Raw genomic sequence first — 18,733 nt, 5'->3', positions numbered from 1 at the left:
AACTCGGTCTATGTTCCTTTAAATCCCGACTAATATGTTTTTCCTTTTCATTCTTACTACCTTTACCCTTAATATATATACTCCACATAACCAATCGCGTTTAGCAACTCAATATACTCTCTATCTTCCTCTTTCCATATCAAGTGGTGCATCAAAATATTTTGAACCACTGAGAAGAAGTGTGTGTGAGAAGAAACATTAATCTAGGGGTTAATTTAACATTTGGGTGAATAAAACTCAAAAACATCAACTCATCATTCTATTCCACTAACTCCTCGTTAACAAGAAAAAACCATGCTATTTCTTCTGTTGGAATGAGACCCGTTTTGGTTTTTGTTTCCCTTTTATATTCATTGTTTTGAATAGTTCCCGTAACATAAATAGAAAGTTTATTTGTCTTCGCAAGGTCTCGGGATGATTGTGTTGCTTCTATACTTAGTTAGGGAATTTTAGCAAAATGTATTGACCATCTGTGAAAAAATTGCTTACCAAAAAATTTCTTCACTAACGTATTCATCTAGGTGTCTACTAACACCTATCAATTAGTTCAAACCCAAGTCCTTGTGGAAAATTCTGGGGAGCCAATCAAAGTTCGGGTGCTCAGAGGGCCTGCGCGAAAAAATCGGAAAATTAACTTTTGCCAATATTGACTTGTGGGATGTCTAACTAGGGGTTTTTTGGGGTGCTGAATTGATTCCAACCATTATTTTTGAGAAAAAAACACTCCATGATCATATAAAATGTATTTTATTGACATTTTTAACAGAACTGTGCTCAATGGAAATGTTGCTTCGTCAGCTTTTACAACCTTATTCATCAAACTCCCCAGTATCTTCCTCACTCCTCTTGTCATCCAGCTGGTTTATGTTCAGGCAAGAGTTACCATGACAGATGCCGCAAGCAGAAATACACTTGACTCCTTGCTTTTTACAGCAGCACCTGAGTGAGCTGCAGTCCCCCGCACAGTTGCAGCTGGCAAACGTCAGGAGGTAGTCTGGTGCAATGGGGTCTGTAGAAGGGACTGGTGCATATCCTTGCTCAGTGAGTTGCCATCCATAGTCCCGGGCATCCAACGATGGACTTTGCAGCATCAGCCAGTCTCTAGTCTGGAGGTAAGCTCGGAGAGAGTGCTGTGCTGCAGCTCCTGTTGTCGGGGGGAGTTTCTCAGGTTTTATGCTCCCAGTAGCAGCTCGCTTGCTGAAGATGTCAAATCTCAAGTCTTCCAAGTCTTTGGAGGATTTCCCATGGAACATGAGCTTGAAAAGATCACAGCCTGCTTTAATGATATCACCTTTCTCAGCTCGGATGTCCATAAACACGTCCATTGCCCTCTCTGCTTCATCAGTCTTGCAGAGCTTGCTTAGGAAAGTTGGTTTGCTAAACCCAAAAATTGCAGACACTGTATCGCAGCCAGAGAAGCTGTGCAAGAAGATGAAATACCTCCGGTATATCTCTGGGAGGGCCTCCCGGATCTTTCCGACATCGTAAGATGTTTCTTTGGCTGTCGTGAGGAAGATCGGATGGTCTGCAACATGATGAATCAGCATAACCAGGACGTCTGTGTCCTCAGCCCTCACCTCGACAGGGGACTCTCTTGCCTCATCTAGAGCTGCGCGGACGATGGAGGTGTCGGCATCATCGGAGCATTGCTGTACACCGATTCCATTCCTACTAAATGTCTCAGCAAGGAGCAGAACGAGCTGGGCTTTGTTTTTCTTGTTATCGAGGAACTTTTCTCTTGCAATTATGATTTTGAGATCCAGACGAATCTGAATGTCACAGCATGCATTCTTTGTTCATCTCAAGTGGTCATGGTCCTTGGTGGAGCTGCCATATCCGTCAAAGACCACCGTTATCCGGATGCGATGGCTCCCCATGGACTTCACAAACCGGAGGTAGCTCTCGGCAACATCCTTCCAAGTAAGGTTAGCCTCCCACTTGACATTGTGCAGGAGCCACCCACCATCAACCACAAGGCTTGTGCAGGGGGGTTGTTCGACAGGTGCCACACATGCCTTCAGGGACCTTGCTAGGGCAGCCTTGTCTGGCTTTCGCAACTTTTGATTTTTGTCAAACAGAGACCGGTTTTGGCCTCAACTCAAAGCGCAGAGCTTCTTTGGTCTTGACTTCACGCTCACTGATGACAATGAGGCGGTTGAATAGCTTCAGTGAGTCAATGACCAGCTTCTCGCCATTGACTTTGGGTCCAGATCTGAGGCTTGCAAGTGATTTGACCTTGTGTTTGGTTACCATTGCATCCACAACAGTTTTCCCATCCATCTTAGCCTGTATGGCTCTGCCAACTTCTTCTGCTTGATCAGCGTTGACTTGGTCTTCGGGAGTGCTGCTGAACCCAGTTGAGAAGGACACCAGAGTCTTCTTGTCCCGTGTGGCATCGAAAGGGTTGACTTCCTCCAACCACCCAACTATGGTGTTGACAGCATCGTTATCGCTCTTCATTTGGGCTCTTTTAACGTCGGTGTGGACAGGTACCCCACATTTGACCATGCTTCTTTCTAGCTCTTGGTGAATGAACGAGAAGTGGTTCAGAGTCTGAACCCAAGACTTATGAGAAGACTCATTCCGAAAGCGGCCTCTGTTTAGACCACCGGAGGATGTTGCCTCACGCATGAGTGTGGTTTCTATCGTGATGTCGGTCCATGTGCCTGACCATTCATGGTCTGAGAACCTGACTACATGGTTGCCGTACAAAGTGAACTTGGATAGAGTTTCCTGGAACATGGGACTCCCCTGTCGCTGATGCATCAGCTGTACATACACACCACACCACAACACTACACCACGTTGGCAGCAACCCATAGCGGCAGCAACACACACACCTTCCCGCCACCGCGTCTAGACACACACTGGCAAGTGAACTGGGCGCATGTGGGGGAGTGGTACAGCGGGGGACGGGGGAGGGCAGCATGTGGGGGAGTGGGGGACGGGTGAGGGCAGCATGTGGGGGGAGTGGGGCAGCGTTGTATGCTGGTTTCAGCACAATTTGAACAATCTGAATCAATTGAGCCAAATTACCACAAAACACAGTCTGAGATATCTAAAAATGTATCATATCAATATTTTACGGCCAGGGATTCATTTTTTCTCAAATCTAATGGTTGGAATCAATTCAGCACCCCAAAAAACCCCTAGTTAGACATCCCACAAGTCAATATTGGCAAAAGTTAATTTTCCGATTTTTTTCACGCAGGCCCTCTGAGCACCCGAACTTTGATTGGCTCCCCAGAATTTTCCACAAGGATTTGGGTTTGCACTAATTGATAGGTGTTAGTAGACACCTAGATGAATACGTTAGTGAAGAAATTTTTTGGTAAGCAATTTTTTCACAGATGGTCAATACAATTTGCTAAAATTCCCTAACTAACTTGTAAGTTCTTGATTCGCGAGTTCCTCCAACTCTCATAACCCTTGTTGTTGTTTGGTAGTATATGTTATCATGGGAACTTGACCTGATAGGTCAATCAAATCATGCGCCTCTTGGCTTTTTGGGGAGTATATTCTATCGCAGGAAGTTGAAACGAAACCGACTTTTGTTCAGCAGATTTTAAAAGAGGTTTAAAAAACTTCTCTTGTTTTCTTTCAAATATTTCTTCACCTGTTAGTTTCTGCCTCCGCTTCTTCTTTATCTCTTCCTCTTGTTTAACAACTTTTGAAAGCAATTGTTGATGCTCCTTAAATTTTCTTGCTCGTTCTTCAGCATTCATTTTATTTATGCAAAGAAATTATTAGTTATTATATCATCTTCTTTAACAACGATATATTTACATTTTTCAGTCGTTTGTTTCATATGACCCTCAAATTCCTTTTTACTACATAATGTGGAACAATTATCCCTCCAAAAATTAGTTATATCTAATGCATTTAGTTTGAATAAAATAAAAGTATTAGCATTGTTTCTTATTGAGCGACGAGGGAGTTGAAAGTATGATTGACTGAGATAAATACAATTAAAAGAAGAATGTCTCCCCCTTGTAGAGTCGCTGTCCATAACCGTTTGATTTCTCTCATTAACACAATCATCAAAGATAACGAGGTTCTTTTTTGTGCCATCTAAATCTTGGGGTGAAGGTATATCATCCGTATCATCACTGAGAATACAAGTTATGGTTGTAGGTGATGCGGGTTTTGGTTTCTTTTTACATTTTTGTGGAGTATCACAAAATAGTTGTATTACATCTTCAATGTTGTGCTCATTTAGTTTGTGTTGGAGCTTAAATAACCCAATTATATCTTCTTTTTGAAGACCCACATTAAAACCTTGTGATACTCATTGGTACTCTGGTTGAAAACTTGATTTTGTAAAAATTATTAAATTTTCATAATCTAAAAATTTTGGAGTAAGGAGCATCTTTAAAAGCAAACAGGTTTTCCCACATCCGCTTGAACCAACTATTAGACATTTTCATGAATTTGGGAGGTTCTTATGATTATTAAATTTATCTTACTTTTCCACATGGGTAAAAAATCATCCATTTTATATATGTTTGAAAATATATAATGGTTAATCATTCATCCTGTGTGTTGTTATCCCTATTTGCATGATAATTGTGTATACATATTGGAAGCGATTCAACCCAACCGTCTAATTGTGTTAAATATATCTTGAAATATTTTGAAAATGGGTTCGTCCATTTTATATAGCCCAACAAAAAAAATACTATTTTAAAGAAGTATAACATAAATGTTGTATTGCGGGGGTTACCCCATTGAGGCATAATCCACAGGCACGGGACCAGTGGGTCTATTGATGATATGGGCGTGGCGTGCGCTCGGTTGTTGGAGCCACGCCCCCTTAAGAGGCTGGGGCGGAAGTGATTTGAGTTATAAAAGATGCATGAGTTCCGGTCAGGTTTTATTTCTGTTGAAATAAAGGAGCCTTGAACAAGTGAAGAAGTGTTTCACCCTCTCTTTGTCCGCAACTCCTACATTGGTGACCACGTCTTGCTCTTGAACGTTTTTGGAGCTTCAAACGAACATGGCGACAAGCGCAGTTTCGATTAAACTGCCGGAGTTTTGGGAACGACAAGCTGCCGTTTGGTTCGCACAAGCTGAGGCCCAATTCGCCATTCGGAGCATTTCTGCTGATGACACAAAGTATTATTATGTCGTGTCTGCGCTCAGCGGCTCCACTGCGACCAGGGTGGTGAGCCTTCTCCAGGATCCTCCGAAGGGCGGCAAGTACAAGACACTAAAGGCACTGCTGCTCGAAACCTTCAAGCTCACTGAGGCCGAGCGCGCCCGTCAGATCCTTTCTCTTCCCTGGCTGGGCGACTCCAAGCCGTCGGAGCTGATGGACCACATGTTCTCTCCTGGGCAGCCACCGGCCATGTTTTCTCTTCAAAGAACTGTTCCTGCAACAGCTGCCAGGACAGGTACGGTCAGCCCTGGCCAACTCGTCTGTTAAGGATTTCCGTGCCCTGGCCAGGGAAGCAGACAAGTTTTTCTCCGCCAGACAGCAATGTAGTGCGGCTGCATGGGACCCCGGCCCCGTCGAGCCTACGCCGCTGGTGGACACCATTGCGGCCGCCATTATTGCCCAGTGGTGGAAGGCCCCAGGCTTGTGCTTTTCCCACGCAAGGTTTGGGCCCAAGGCCAAGGCATGCCGGCCACCCTGCAGCTTCAGCGAGTCGGGAAACGGGGTGGCCGACGCTCGTTAACTGCCATGAGCGTCGGCCATTCGGGCAGTTTGTTGTTCATTTAGGACACCGACTCCGGACGTCGTTTCCTCTGTGACACAGGGGCCCAGGTGAGCGTTCTACCTGCGTCGGCATTGGACCGGGAGGCCGGGAGTCACGGCCCCGCCCTGGAAGCCGCCAACGGCAGTGCTATTCAGACTTTTGGCAAACGGACCGTGGCACTGTGCTTTGGCGGGCAGCGGTTTACATGGGATTTTGTCACGGCCAGGGTGTCCACCCCCTTGCTGGGCGCTGATTTCCTCTGCGCCAACGGCCTATTGGTAGATGTTAAAAATTGGTGGCTCATTAATGCGGAGACATTCAGTTCACTTCCATGCTCGCTGAGCGGGTCCGCCTCGACAAGGCTTGCTTGCATGCTCTCAACCTCTGATGAATTCGCCCGCCTCCTCACCGAGCTCCCGGCCCTTGCACAGCCCACCTTTTCGGCCGTTGTCGTCAGTCATAGAGTGGAGCATCACATTCCGACCACCGGCCCGCCTGTCTACTCCCGGGCTGGACGCCTCGACCCGGCGAAACTCGCTATCGCAAAGGCAGAGTTTGACACGTTGGAGCGTCTTGGCATCGTGCAATGGTCCGACAGCCCGTGGGCCTCGCCTCTCCACATTGCGCCGAAGCCGGATGGCGGTTGGCGTCTGTACGGGGATTATCGCCGCCTTAACGACGCCACTACCCCTGACCGCTACCCAATCCCGCACATCCAGGATTTTTCTGCCCGCTTGGCCGGTAAAGTTTTTTTTTCTAAGGTGGACCTCATTTGTGGTTAGCACCAGGTCCCCCGTCCGGCCGCAGGACGTTCCTAAGACCGTGGTGATTACACCGTTCGGGCTTTTCAAATTCCTCCGTATGCCTTTTGGGCTCGAATGCGGCCCAGGCTTTCCAGCGCCTGATGGACAGCGTGTTGCGGGATTTGCCGTTTCTGTTCGTCTACCTGGACGATATCCTCATTGTTGTAAGAATCAAGGACTCTACAACATTGTCCCAATAGTAGGTTTAATTCAGTTTCGATCTCTGGCAACACCTGTAAGAAATCATCAAGCTTTGTATCAGTATTCCGTAATCATGGAAGTAGCAATCAATTAGCAATTAGTGCAAGCAAGCCTGGAACATCTAGATATACGCACCATTTGAGTATACACTATCACACCAAATAAATGTCACAGGAATGTATCGGAGCGATGTTCGTCCGAGTTCTTATAGAAGCCTCTCAGTGGTTGGAGACAGCATAACACCTGGGTTCAACTTGGACACAATTTCATTACATTCTCCCCGCCGTTAAAACTACACTTCCGCTAAGGCAGAAATCAAGCTAGCAGCACACAGCAGCAGAGTAATATCAGTGAGCAGCAGGTGCCAGTCCATGTCAGTCAGTCCCAACCATAGCGGTCGGGGCGGCGAATCTCTCTCCCGGCGCGGGTCCGGTAACTACCGGGTACTACATCCCCAAGACCGGAGTCCCCCGCATCAGAGTAGCCGCCTAAATCAGGTGACGGCGGTGGCCCCGCAGGGCCAGCCGGATCGGGTGCATGTAGCGGTGAGGAAGCCGGCAGATACTCCATGGGCGGTCAACGGGCGGATCAACGGAATCGTAAGCTGGTTCGTCAACTTTCCCGCATGGGGCCAGGTGGCATACTGAGACCGTTGACTCCTGTCCATTGGGCACCAACACATGAGCGTGCTCGGGGTTAGCTAGGAGAACCTGCACCTTATCCACCAGCGGGTCATATTTACTCATGCGAACTGCACGTTTGAGAAAAGCCGGTCCCGGCTCAGCAAGCCAAACCGGTAAAGGTCGGGTACTACCCGAACGCCTTGGGTAACGAAACATCCGGTCGTGGGGAGTTTGATTGGTAGCAGTACACAATAAAGTACTGATCGAGCTTAATGCCCCGGGTAGTGACCAAGCCCATTTGTTTAGTCCTAGGCCGCGGGACGTAGGACTCAGAGTGACGGCCCTCCATATAATGCCATTAAAGCGTTCGACCTGTCCATTCGCCTGTGATCTATACGGAGTAGTATAGCTAGAAGCGACATTATGCTGGAGCAAGAAGTTCCTCACATCCTGGGACAAGAACACCGTGCCACGATCGGTGCGCACATAGGCCGGATTCCCAAACATAGAAAACAAGTTCTGCAGGCACCGGATAACCGTAGCAGCAGACATATCTCCGCACGGGAAAGCAAAAGGGAATCTAGAGAACTCGTCAACAATCGTGAGTCAATAACGAGAATTACTCGAAGCCGGTGACGCCGGCAGTGGTCCTTTGAAATCCATCGCCAATCTCTCCCACGGCCTAGTGGCTTGGCCCAGCGTGCCCATAGGAGGGTTGTTGAAGCGAGGTTTGAGTTCAGCGCATACGGAACAAGTGCGACAGAGCTGACAAATATCCTCAACGGAATAGGGCAAGTTAGGACTGCGCACATAATGAGCGAAACGCGTCACACCGGGGTGGCACAAGGTGTCATGAAGAATGCGCAGGTCCTCAAAAGAGGTGAGGCTCGCACACATCGCCGGCCGCAATAAAGCATCGGCAACAAGGTTATCCCGCCCTGGGCGATATTTGATTGTGTAGCAGAAATCGGCGAGCTCGATCCGCCAGCGAGTGATTTTCTCATTCTTAATGCTGTGAGCATGCTGCGTGTCATACATAAATGCAACGCTCTGTTGATCTGTGATAATTTGTAAACATCGTCCGAGCAAATAGGGACGCCAACGCCTGATCGACCCGACAATGGCATACGCCTCCTTTTCGACAGACGAATGTCTCCGTTCCGTGGAGGAGAGAGTCCTTGAAAAGAAGGCCACAGGGCGCCCCCCCTGAGAGAGTGTCGCAGCTATCGCATGATCCGACGCATCGCTTTCCAAAACAAAGGATTTGTTTTCGTCAATCTTCGACACAGCAGCACCAGCGATGTCGGACTTAAGGCCATGAAAAGCGGCCTTGGCAGCAAGACTCATGGGGAACGCTTCACAGTCCACAAGTGGGCGGAGCTTCACGGAGAAATTTTGTACCCACTTGGAATAATGAGCGAACAGCCCGAGAGCACACTTCAACGAAGCACAATCGCAAGGGCGGGGCCATGTCGAGCAAGGGTCGCAGACGCTCCTTATCCGGAGCGATAGCGCCATGGGTCACGGTGTACCCCAGGAGATCTATCGTGCGAGCAGAGTAGCGACATTTAGCCTCATTCATAGTCAAGCGATACCTGTGCGCGACCTCGGGGAAGCGCTTCAGATTAGCATCATGATGTTCTTTGTCGTACCCGCAAACAGTGAGATTATCCAGATAGACCAAGACATCGGTTAAGTTCTCCTTAGCGATGAGGTCGTCCATAGCCCTTTGAAAACACGCAACCTCATTTGTGACCCCGAAAGGTAGCCGGGTGAACTGGTACAACCTCTGGCCTGATTCAAACGCAGTATAGATGCGATCTGCCATGGAGATGGGGATCTGATGATACGCACTACGTAGATCGAGAGTGCTATAGACCGAGTACTGTGCCACCTGTCGAACCAGGGAGTCCATTCCCGGGAGTGGGTAGGCATCCAATTGGGTAAACCGATTACTCATCTGCGAATAGTCGATTCCCATGCGTTTGCGATGTCATACGGTTCGTACCACCAGAACCTGGGCCCGCCAAGGCAACCGACTAGGTTCTATGATACCTTCCTTTTGTAGCTGCGCAGTCTCTGCTGCAATGAATTGCGTGTCAGCCCGTGAGTACCAGCCAAGGCGACCGACTAGGTTCTATGATACCTTCCTTTAGTAGCTGCGCAGTCTCTTCCACAATGAATTACGTGTCAGCCCGTGAGTAGCGTCGCGATTTAACCGCAACAGGTGTACAGTCTGTGGTCATATTGGGAAACAGCGACAGTGGCTCAATTTCCATCCCTGCAAGAGCACACACAGCAAGAGTATCAGTAACCACCAAATTCCATTTCCAAGCGCCCATGTCGCTGGAGAAAATCATGTCCTAGCAAAACTTCTGCACATAATGCTGGTAAGACCATTAAATGCACATCCGGAAACATTCGACCCTTAATTACAAGCTTCAGTCGACACTCCCCCTTTGTGCTAAGCCATAGCCCTTGAGAAGCCATGAAGATTCTGCATCTTGTCCCAAGAATCGGCCATCCATACTTCTGTACAAGTCGAAAATCAACATCACTATCAGTGGATCCCGTGTCAATTAAAGCATTTGCAAAAATTCCTTCAATCAGTGGGATAATTGCGCGGTACAGGCCAGGTGGCCCTGTAGATGTCGAGAGGAGGCGCTCGAGCCTCGCGTGTGGATCCGACGCCAGCTAATGTCTTTCGTGCTGTTGAAATTGCTTGTAGGCCAGTCGTGCCGCCTCCAGAGGGCGCTCGTGCCACGCGCGAAAATCCCAGCTTTCGTGTAGTCAAAGTAGATTGTAGGTCGATCGTGCCGCCTCCGGAGGGCGCTCGTGCCACGCGTGGAATTTCGAAGCCAGCATTCGCCGATCGGGTGGCCAATCCCGGAAGTTGGCTGGGCGTCGAAAGAATTCCTGTCAAGGACGGTCGTGCCGCATACTGAAGCGATTGCGCCACTTGTTTAGTCGGCGCAGCGAGTCTCATCAAGGTCGAGCTCTCAGCTCGGGGCCGACGGAGAGGGGCGATCCCAATCAAGGTCGGGCGAGGCGCGCCGGGCGCCGTTCGTACCGCGGGCGCGGAGATAAGCACATTCAGCGTCGAGCTCGCTCGCCGGCCCTGCGACGCTCGTCAAACTTTTGCAAAGTGACCCGTCTTTGTACACAAATGACACTTCGCTTCCTTAGCCGGACAAACTGACCTGAGATGGTTCCGGTTCCCGCAGAAATAGCACTTAGCGTTACTTCCTGGCTTGGGTCCAGCAGCAGCAGCCGCCGTCAAACTCAGATCGGGGTCCTCGAGAATGGTCGTTGTCCCCGATTCCGGGTGGAGGTGCAGCATCCTCTAGCTCGGCGGTAGCTCTCTCCGGTCATGTCTGTCGGGATATCCCTGCAGTGACGTATGGGCGTTCATACGCGTTGGATTGCTCCCGTGCTTCGGTGCACACGTAAGATAACCGAAGTGCTTCGTCTAGGGTCAAGTCAGGTTCTTCAAGTAGTCTTTGTCTGACGACCGGCGATCTTATACCTGAGACAAAAGCATCGCGGACAAGGTCATCACAGACTTGTTCATGGGTGCGTACCGCTCGGGTACAGTCCTTCAGTAGTTGTCGGAGATCTTGAGCGAATTGGTCTATGGTCTCCGTGGGCTGTTGTCGACGAGACGCAAGCAAATGTCTGGAGTAGACCACGCTTCGTGTTTTTATGTAGATACGTCGCAGCTCGGCCACAGCAGCATCGTACGTCGCGCACTGTGTAATGGACATATACGCAGTATGGTTCACCTTGGATTGCAGCACTGCAAGCTTCGTGTCAGCGGTGATTCCCTCCTGGGAATTTAGATGATTAGCCAAGATCTTCAGCCAAATGTATCAGTTGCGCAGCCGCGTCCGTCGCCTGGGGGTCTGCGCTGAAAACTGGAACCTGGATCAGCTTATGACTATGAGCCATGTCGTTCTCGTTCGGGACGAAGAGAGGAAACTGAATTAATTGTTGTCAGAATCAAGGACTCTACAACATTGTCCCAATAGTAGGTTAAATTCAGTTTCGATCTCTGGCAACACCTGTAAGAAATCATCAAGCTTTGTATCAGTATTCCGTAATCATGGAAGTAGCAATCAATTAGCAATTAGTGCAAGCAAGCCTGGAACATCTAGATATACGCACCATTCGAGTATACACTATCGCACCGAATAAATGTCACAGGAATGTATCGGAGCGATGTTCGTCCGAGTTCTTATTGAAGCCTCTCAGTGATTGGAGACAGCATAACACCTGGGTTCAACTTAGACACAATTTCATTACACTCATCGCCAGCGCAACCATGCTGGTGCATCCGTCGCCCGACGCACCGATTGCTCTCACCATGGACGCTTCGGACTCCGCGGTTGGTGCCGTGCACGAGCAGTGGGTCAACGGGGCCTGGCAGCCGCTTGCTTTTTTTTTAGCCGGCAGCTCTGCCCTAACGAATGAAAGTACAGTACCTTCGATCGTGAGCTCCTAGGCCTCTACCTAGCTGTCCGACACTTCCCTTACTTGTTGGAAGCCCGCTGTTCACGGCGTTTGTGGACCACAAGCCCCTGGTTTTTGCCATGGCCAAGGTCTCAGAGCCGTGGTCTGCCCGTCAACAACGCCAGCTCTCCTTCGTTTCCGAGTTCACGACAGACACCCAACATGTTGCTGGGAAGGATAATACGATCGCCGATTGTCTCTCCCGGTCCATAGCTGGCGCGGTTCACCTTGGCATCGACTACGCCCGCATGGCGGCCAATCAGATCTCCGACCCGGATGTCCAGGCCCGCAGGGCGGCGGTCACGGGGCTTCGACTGTCTGATGTGCCGTTCAAGGACATGGGCACCACGCTACTGTGCGACGTATCTTTGGGACAGCCTCGCCTCGTCGTACCCACCAGCTGGAGACGGCTGGTGTTCGATGCCGTCCACGGTCCTTCTCACCCGGGCAGGAAGGCGTCGCAAATGTTGGTGGCGGCGAAGTTCGTTTGGCTTGGGCTCAGGAAGGATGTGCGCAACTGGGCCAACACCTGCGTCGAGTGCCAACGCTCGAAGGTGCATCGCCATACCCAGGCCCCATTGGCGCCATTCACAGTGCCCGAGCGACGATTTGACCATGTTAACGTGGACCTGGTAGGGCCCCTCCCACCCCCCACCCCCCCCCCTCGTGGGGATTCACCCACCTCCTCACGATGGTCGATAGGACCACCAGGTGGCCAGAGGCCGTCCCGCTCACTTCTACAACGTCCGCCGATGTGGCCCGGGCGTTTATCGGCACTTGGGTTGCCCGTTTTGGCGCCCCCTCAGACTTCTCTTCAGACAGGTGGCCCCGGTTCACTTCAGAGCTCTGGGGTGCTGTTGCCCAGGGGTTGGGGGTAAAGCTCCATCGCACCACTGCATATCATCCCCAGGCTAATGGATTGTGTGAGAGGTTCCATCGCTCTATGAAAGCTGCTCTCAGGGCCAGCCTCCGGGATGACAGTTGGGCCGACAGACTCCCGTGGGTCATGTTGGGCCTCACGACAGCCCCTAAGGAAGACCTCCAGTCCTCATCCCCTGAGCTCGTCTATGGCCAGCTGCTGCGGGTTCCCGGGGAGTTCATGCCTGACGCCACAAGCCCCTGGTCCGCTGCCCGTCAGCGGTCAGTTCTCCGGGAGAATGCCAAGATGTTTGCACCAGGGCAAACATCTCAGCATGGTTTGCCTCAGGCCCACGGCCCGCCGGATCTACGTACAGCGGAGTACGTCTTTGTTCACCATGACGCACACCGGGGGCCGCTTCGGCCACCTTACGACGGGCCTTTCCGCGTTCTGGAGTCCGGGGACAAGTCCTCCGTGGTCGACATCTGCGGCAAACCACCTTTCGGTGAACCGCCTCAAGCCGGCTCACTTGGACCTAGACCAGCCCCCTCGGCTGGCTCAACCCCCACGGCGGGGCCGTCCCCCATTGGGCAAGTCCCCGGTTGGCCCGCCTACCGCCAAGCCGCTAGCAGTCCCTGCTCGGGTTATCAGGGGTTGTTTCGGCCGGGTGGTTAAGGCCCCCCCCCCCCCCCCGAAAACTGACATTGCCCGTGCGAGTGAATTCTGGGGGTGGGGGTGGGGGGGGGCATGTGGGGCTTACCCCCAATGAGGCATAATCCACAGGCACGGGACCAGTGGGTCTATTGATGGTATGGGCGTGGCGTGCGCTCAGTTGTTGGAGCCACGCCCCCTTAAGAGGCTGGGGCGGAAGTGATTTGAGTTATAAAAGATGCATGAGTTCCAGTCGGGTTTTAGTTTTGTTGAAATAAAGGAGCCTTGAACAAGTGAAGAAGTGTTTCACCCTCTCATTGTCCGCAACTCCTACAATATTTCTAGAATTTTAACCACAACTTACCCACATCCTGTCGTGTAAATTTGAAGTATATTTTTTCATATTATTTACCTATGTTGTGTCGTTAGTACTATCATCGTTAAACATACACGTCGCTGCTGCTTCCGTAATTTTATTTTGGGACGTAAGATTGTTAATATTAATCATTCACCTGTTTGTTTTCCTAAATAGCTATTGAACAACTACATTATTTACCTTCAATTGAATGGATGGACCCGCACCACAGATAAAAATATTTGATATCTCAATAGCGCAGATAACTTTACAGTTCACACCCATAAATTCCTCTGGTTTGATGCGATGATCTTCGATGCATGATTCTTCAGTGATTTTGTTATCGTAAAACGAAGTTAGAATTTCAGGATGTTTAATGTTTATCCGCCTCCCTGTACTTTTCATATTTGTTTAAAAGTTTTGGATACATTGTTGGTGGGTAACCTTCAATAGCAATTCCTCCATCACGTTTTCGCCAAAAGATATCAAGTCCGTTAACACGGGCTCTAAACTTGTTCTGGTCCTTTTTCATCTTTTCAATAACATCGGATTTCATCAAATGTGTTTTAATTGTGTCAAGAATTTCTTCAAACATTGCTATTGTTTTTGTTTCCGCCGTTGTTGGGAGTAAGCGTGAATTATACATAACAAGCGGCAACGAATATGATTCAACTCTGCGCTCCTTCGCATTATTTTCATTCGCTTTGATACCCCACGAAAACAACGTTGGTGTTTCGATAAACAGTTTTCTAATACCGCTTTGTGGGTGAGTATGATCATAATTATATTTAATCGTAATACGGTAATAGTTAATTCCGTTGTTGTTGTAATATTTTGGTTCGTCAAAGATAATATTTTTAATATCAAAATTCAGATAAGTCAATGCTGTAATAGTTCTTTTTAATAATACTAGTTTATTTTTTTTAAACTAAAAATCATTTTTTAAATTTAATTTTATAATCTTATATATAAATGACAATATCTATTATTGCACAAATATTATGTATCATGACCTTATTCCCCATTATGAATCTTTGTACCCCACAGCCAAATGATAACATTAACCTTGTTATTTACCGTCATTTTCCCTGTTGTTGCGCGTGTGATTGTGTTATTACTCATGATTCTCGTCGTTATCCTTGCCATGTTGATTATGGAGATTGTAACGGGGATCATCACGACGATTATGACGATCGTGATGATTTTGGCTGTAGTGGTGTTAAGGATAATGATAAGGATAATGATAATTACATTACTGTGTATTGCAAGTCCGTAACCCTACCCGAATGCTGTGAAGACCCCGGTACTTGTATGAAACACGTTAGTGTTATAGATTCAACTACTAACGTTAATGTTAATATAGTAGAAAATGACGCCGATATTGATTATTGTCGCGAATATTGTTGTTCATAAGTAAAATAATTTCTTACGAACCTAAAATTTCGAAATTTTGAAGTAAATCGAGAAAATCGCAAAAATCTGGAAAATCGGGAAAAATGACAAATTGGAAATTTGGAAAATCAATTTTTTGTTTTTTGAAAATCGTGAAATCTGAGAATTAAATAATTAATTGGTCACCTGGTTTGTGGTGTCACTTCTTGTTTTTGGGTTGAGGCAGTTTCGGTTTGGGGGTAAGGGGGGCATACGGGGAATGTGGGAAATGTGGTCTGTCCTAGAACCGACACTTTACCATTACTAGCCTTTTTTTTCTTTTTTTTTCTCATGAGCACCCCATAAATTATCTTCAAAAGGGGTGTTTATATTTGCGCAAACACCGAGTTTTCCTTTATGCACTTCCTTGGAGTTCCCTTCGTATGCATGCAAAGTTACGGGCCGCTAAGTTTCATGGGTTTGGAGTTATGGAGGAGAGTAACGCACACACTGACATTTATTGCTATAGATTGGACGCATTAAAAGACCGTTTGGCAATTATCCGGGACAAAAGGTTTCGACGCTGAAGCATATCATGTTAATGGAACCTCAGACATGACTATTATCCTGAACCTTTTCATCTTTAGCACAAGGGCCTCGGCCGACGTTCCACAACATGGTCAAGTATGGTTGTAGATGACTATTACTCGTATTGTTAATAATGGTGGTGATTATTACATGTGTGCTTAAATTTGTGGTGATTGTGGAGTTAAAAGCTATGGTTGTTGGACTTCCACATTGTTGGTCTATCTATCCATTAGCTGTCGATTGGTGGATTTTCATCGACCATCTGGATCTGCAGGAACTCACCCCCGACTATTGCAATGGGTGCTGAACTACTTCTGCTCCAACACCATTTCTCCAGCTGGACAAGTGCTGTGTCAAACACGCAGGCCTCCTCTATATCTGCAGCACCAAGGTATGGTGTTGTCTCTCATTGAGTACCCTTCATGGAGGGAGGAGGAGATGCTTGATCGACCTGCTTCTAAGCTAACGAGCATTGTAATTGCTCGATCGGGATCCTGTACAACAGCAGAGTCTGGCAAATACAATAATGGTGGTGATAGTAAGATTAAGGAGCATGAGATTATCGTTGTGCTATCCAAGGTAACCCCAACCCCAACCATAAACATGACTCTTCAACATGGTTGTTTTCACCTCCCAGATTCCTACACATTTGTGGACTTCCTCTTTTTGGCCAAATTGGTCAGAATTTCATTCAACAAAGTTCGTGAGAGTTTCGCCTCCCTTCTTGCGTCCCCTCCCATCTTTTGCTACCCCCTCCCATCTTTTGCGACGCCCTCCCATCTTTTGCGACCCCCTCCCATCTTTGGCTACCTCCTCCCATCTTTGGCTACCCACTCCCATATTCGGCTACCCACTCCCATCTTCGGTTACCCCCGCCCATCTTCGGCTACCCACTCCCATCTTCGGCTACCCACTCCCATCTTTGGCTACCCACTCCCATCTTTGGCTACCCACTCCCATCTTTGGCTACCCACTCCCATCTTTGGCTACCCACTCCCATCTTTGGCTACCCACTCCCATCTTTGGCTACCCACTCCCATCTTTGGCTACCCACTCCCATCTTTGGCTACCCACTCCCATCTTTGGCTACCCACTCCCATCTTTGGCTACCCACTCCCATCTTTGGCTACCCACTCCCATCTTTGGCTACCCACTCCCATCTTTGGCTACCCACTCCCATCTTTGGCTACCCACTCCCATCTTTGGCTACCCACTCCCATCTTTGGCTACCCCCTCCCATCTTTGGCTAACCACTCCCAAATTTCACGACACTCCCAAATTTTGCGACACTCCCAAAATTCTCTACCCACTCCCAAAATTCTCTACCCACTCCCAACTTTGGCTACCCATCCCAACTTTGACTACACACTCCCATCTTTGTCTAACCCCTCCCATCTTTGGCTACCCACTCCCATCTTTGGCTACCCACTCCCATCTTTGGCTACCCACTCCCATCTTTGGCTACCCACTCCCATCTTTGGCTACCCACTCCCATCTTTGGCTACCCACTCCCATCTTTGGCTACCCACTCCCATCTTTGGCTACCCACTCTCATCTTTGGCTACCCCCACCCATCTTTCGCTGCCCACTCCCATCTTTGGTTACCCTCTCCCATCTTTGGCTACCCACTCCCATCTTTAACTACCCCCTCCCATCTTTGGCTACCCACTCCCAAATTTCACGACGCTCCCAAATTTCGTGACACTCCCAAAATTCGCTACCCACTCCCATCTTTGGCTACCCACTCCCAACTTTGGCTACCCACTCCCAACTTTGGCTGCCCACTCCCATCTTTGGCTACCCCCTCCCATCTTTGGCTACCCCCTCCCATCTTTGGCTACCCCCTCCCATCTTTGGCTACCCTCTCCCATCTTTGGCTACCCCCTCCCATCTTTGGCTACCTCCTCCTATCTTTGGCTACCTTCTCCCATCTTTGGCTACCCCCTCCCATCTTTGGCTACCCCCTCCCATCTTTGGCTATCTCTTCCTATGTTTGGCTACCTCCTCCCATCTTTGGCTACCCCCCTCCCATCTTTGTCTAACCCCCTCCCATCTTTGGCTGCCCGCCTCCCAACTTTGGCTGCCCGCCTCCCAACTTTGGCTACCCGCCTCCCAACTTTGGCTACCCGCCTCCCAACTTTGGCTACCCGCCTCCCAACTTTGGCTACCCGCCTCCCAACTTTGGCTACCGACCTCCCAACTTTGGCTATGCCCCCTCCCAACTTTGGCTACCCGCCTCCCAACTTTGGCTACCCGCCTCCCGACTTTGGCTACCCGCCTCCCGACTTTGTCTACCCGCCTCCCGACTTTGTCTGCCCGCCTCCCGACTTTGGCTACCCGCCTCCCGACTTTGTCTGCAGCCCTCCCAACTTTGTCTGCCCGCCTCCCAACTTTGTCTACCCGCCTCCCAACTTTGTCTGCCCGCCTCCCAACTTTGTCTGCCCGCCTCCCAACTTTGTCTGCCCGCCTCCCAACTTTGTCTGCCCGCCTCCCAACTTTGTCTGCCCGCCTCCCAACTTTGTCTGCCCGCCTCCCAACTTTGTCTGCCCGCCTCCCAACTTTGGCTGCCCGCATCCCAACTTTCGCCGCCCGCCTCCCAACTTTGGCCGCCCGCCTCCCAACTTTGGCCGCCCGCCTCCCAACTTTGGCCGCCCGCCTCCCAACTTTGGCCGCCCGCCTCCCAACTTTGGCCGCCCGCCTCCCAACTTTGTCCGCCCGCCTCCCAACTTTGTCCACCTGCCTCTAGACTTTGTCTACCCGCCTCCCGACTTTGTCTGCCGCCCTCCCAACTTTGTCTGCCCGCCTCCCAACTTTGTCTGCCCGCATCCCAACTTTGTCTGCCCGCCTCCCAACTTTGTCCGCCCGCCTCCCTACTTTGGCCGCCCGCCTCCCAACTTTGGCCGCCCGCCTCCCGACTTTGTCTACCCGCCTCCCGACTTTGTCTGCCCGCTTCCCGACTTTGTCTGCAGCCCTCCCAACTTTGTCTGCCCGCCTCCCAACTTTGTCTGCCCGCCTCCCAACTTTGTCTGCCCGCCTCCCAACTTTGTCTGCCCGCCTCCCAACTTTGTCTGCCC

The 18,733-nt window shown here is 49.6% G+C and overlaps 2 protein-coding genes across 4 annotated transcripts in view; one reads left to right on the top strand and one right to left on the bottom strand.

Annotated features, from left to right (window-relative positions):
- LOC137427197 (amine sulfotransferase-like) overlaps positions 1 to 18,733 on the bottom strand; it is a 490,514-nt gene that overhangs the window by 368,778 nt on the left and 103,003 nt on the right. The gene's annotated exons all lie outside the window — the stretch shown is intronic.
- Positions 1 to 18,733, top strand: part of ZUP1 (zinc finger containing ubiquitin peptidase 1) — a 133,809-nt gene that overhangs the window by 96,305 nt on the left and 18,771 nt on the right. For all 3 annotated transcript variants that reach the window (XM_068116467.2, XM_068116468.2, XM_068116469.2), the window contains exon 6: positions 15,893 to 16,050. In XM_068116467.2, the coding sequence (XP_067972568.1) occupies positions 15,893 to 16,050 (158 nt within the window). The remainder of the gene's footprint in view (positions 1 to 15,892; positions 16,051 to 18,733) is intronic.

This window comes from Myxine glutinosa, chromosome 5 (assembly GCF_964187855.1).
Source record: "Myxine glutinosa chromosome 5, kmMyxGlut1.1, whole genome shotgun sequence".
Classification (NCBI taxonomy): domain Eukaryota; kingdom Metazoa; phylum Chordata; class Myxini; order Myxiniformes; family Myxinidae; genus Myxine; species Myxine glutinosa.
This window is presented reverse-complemented; position numbering and strand designations above follow the sequence as displayed.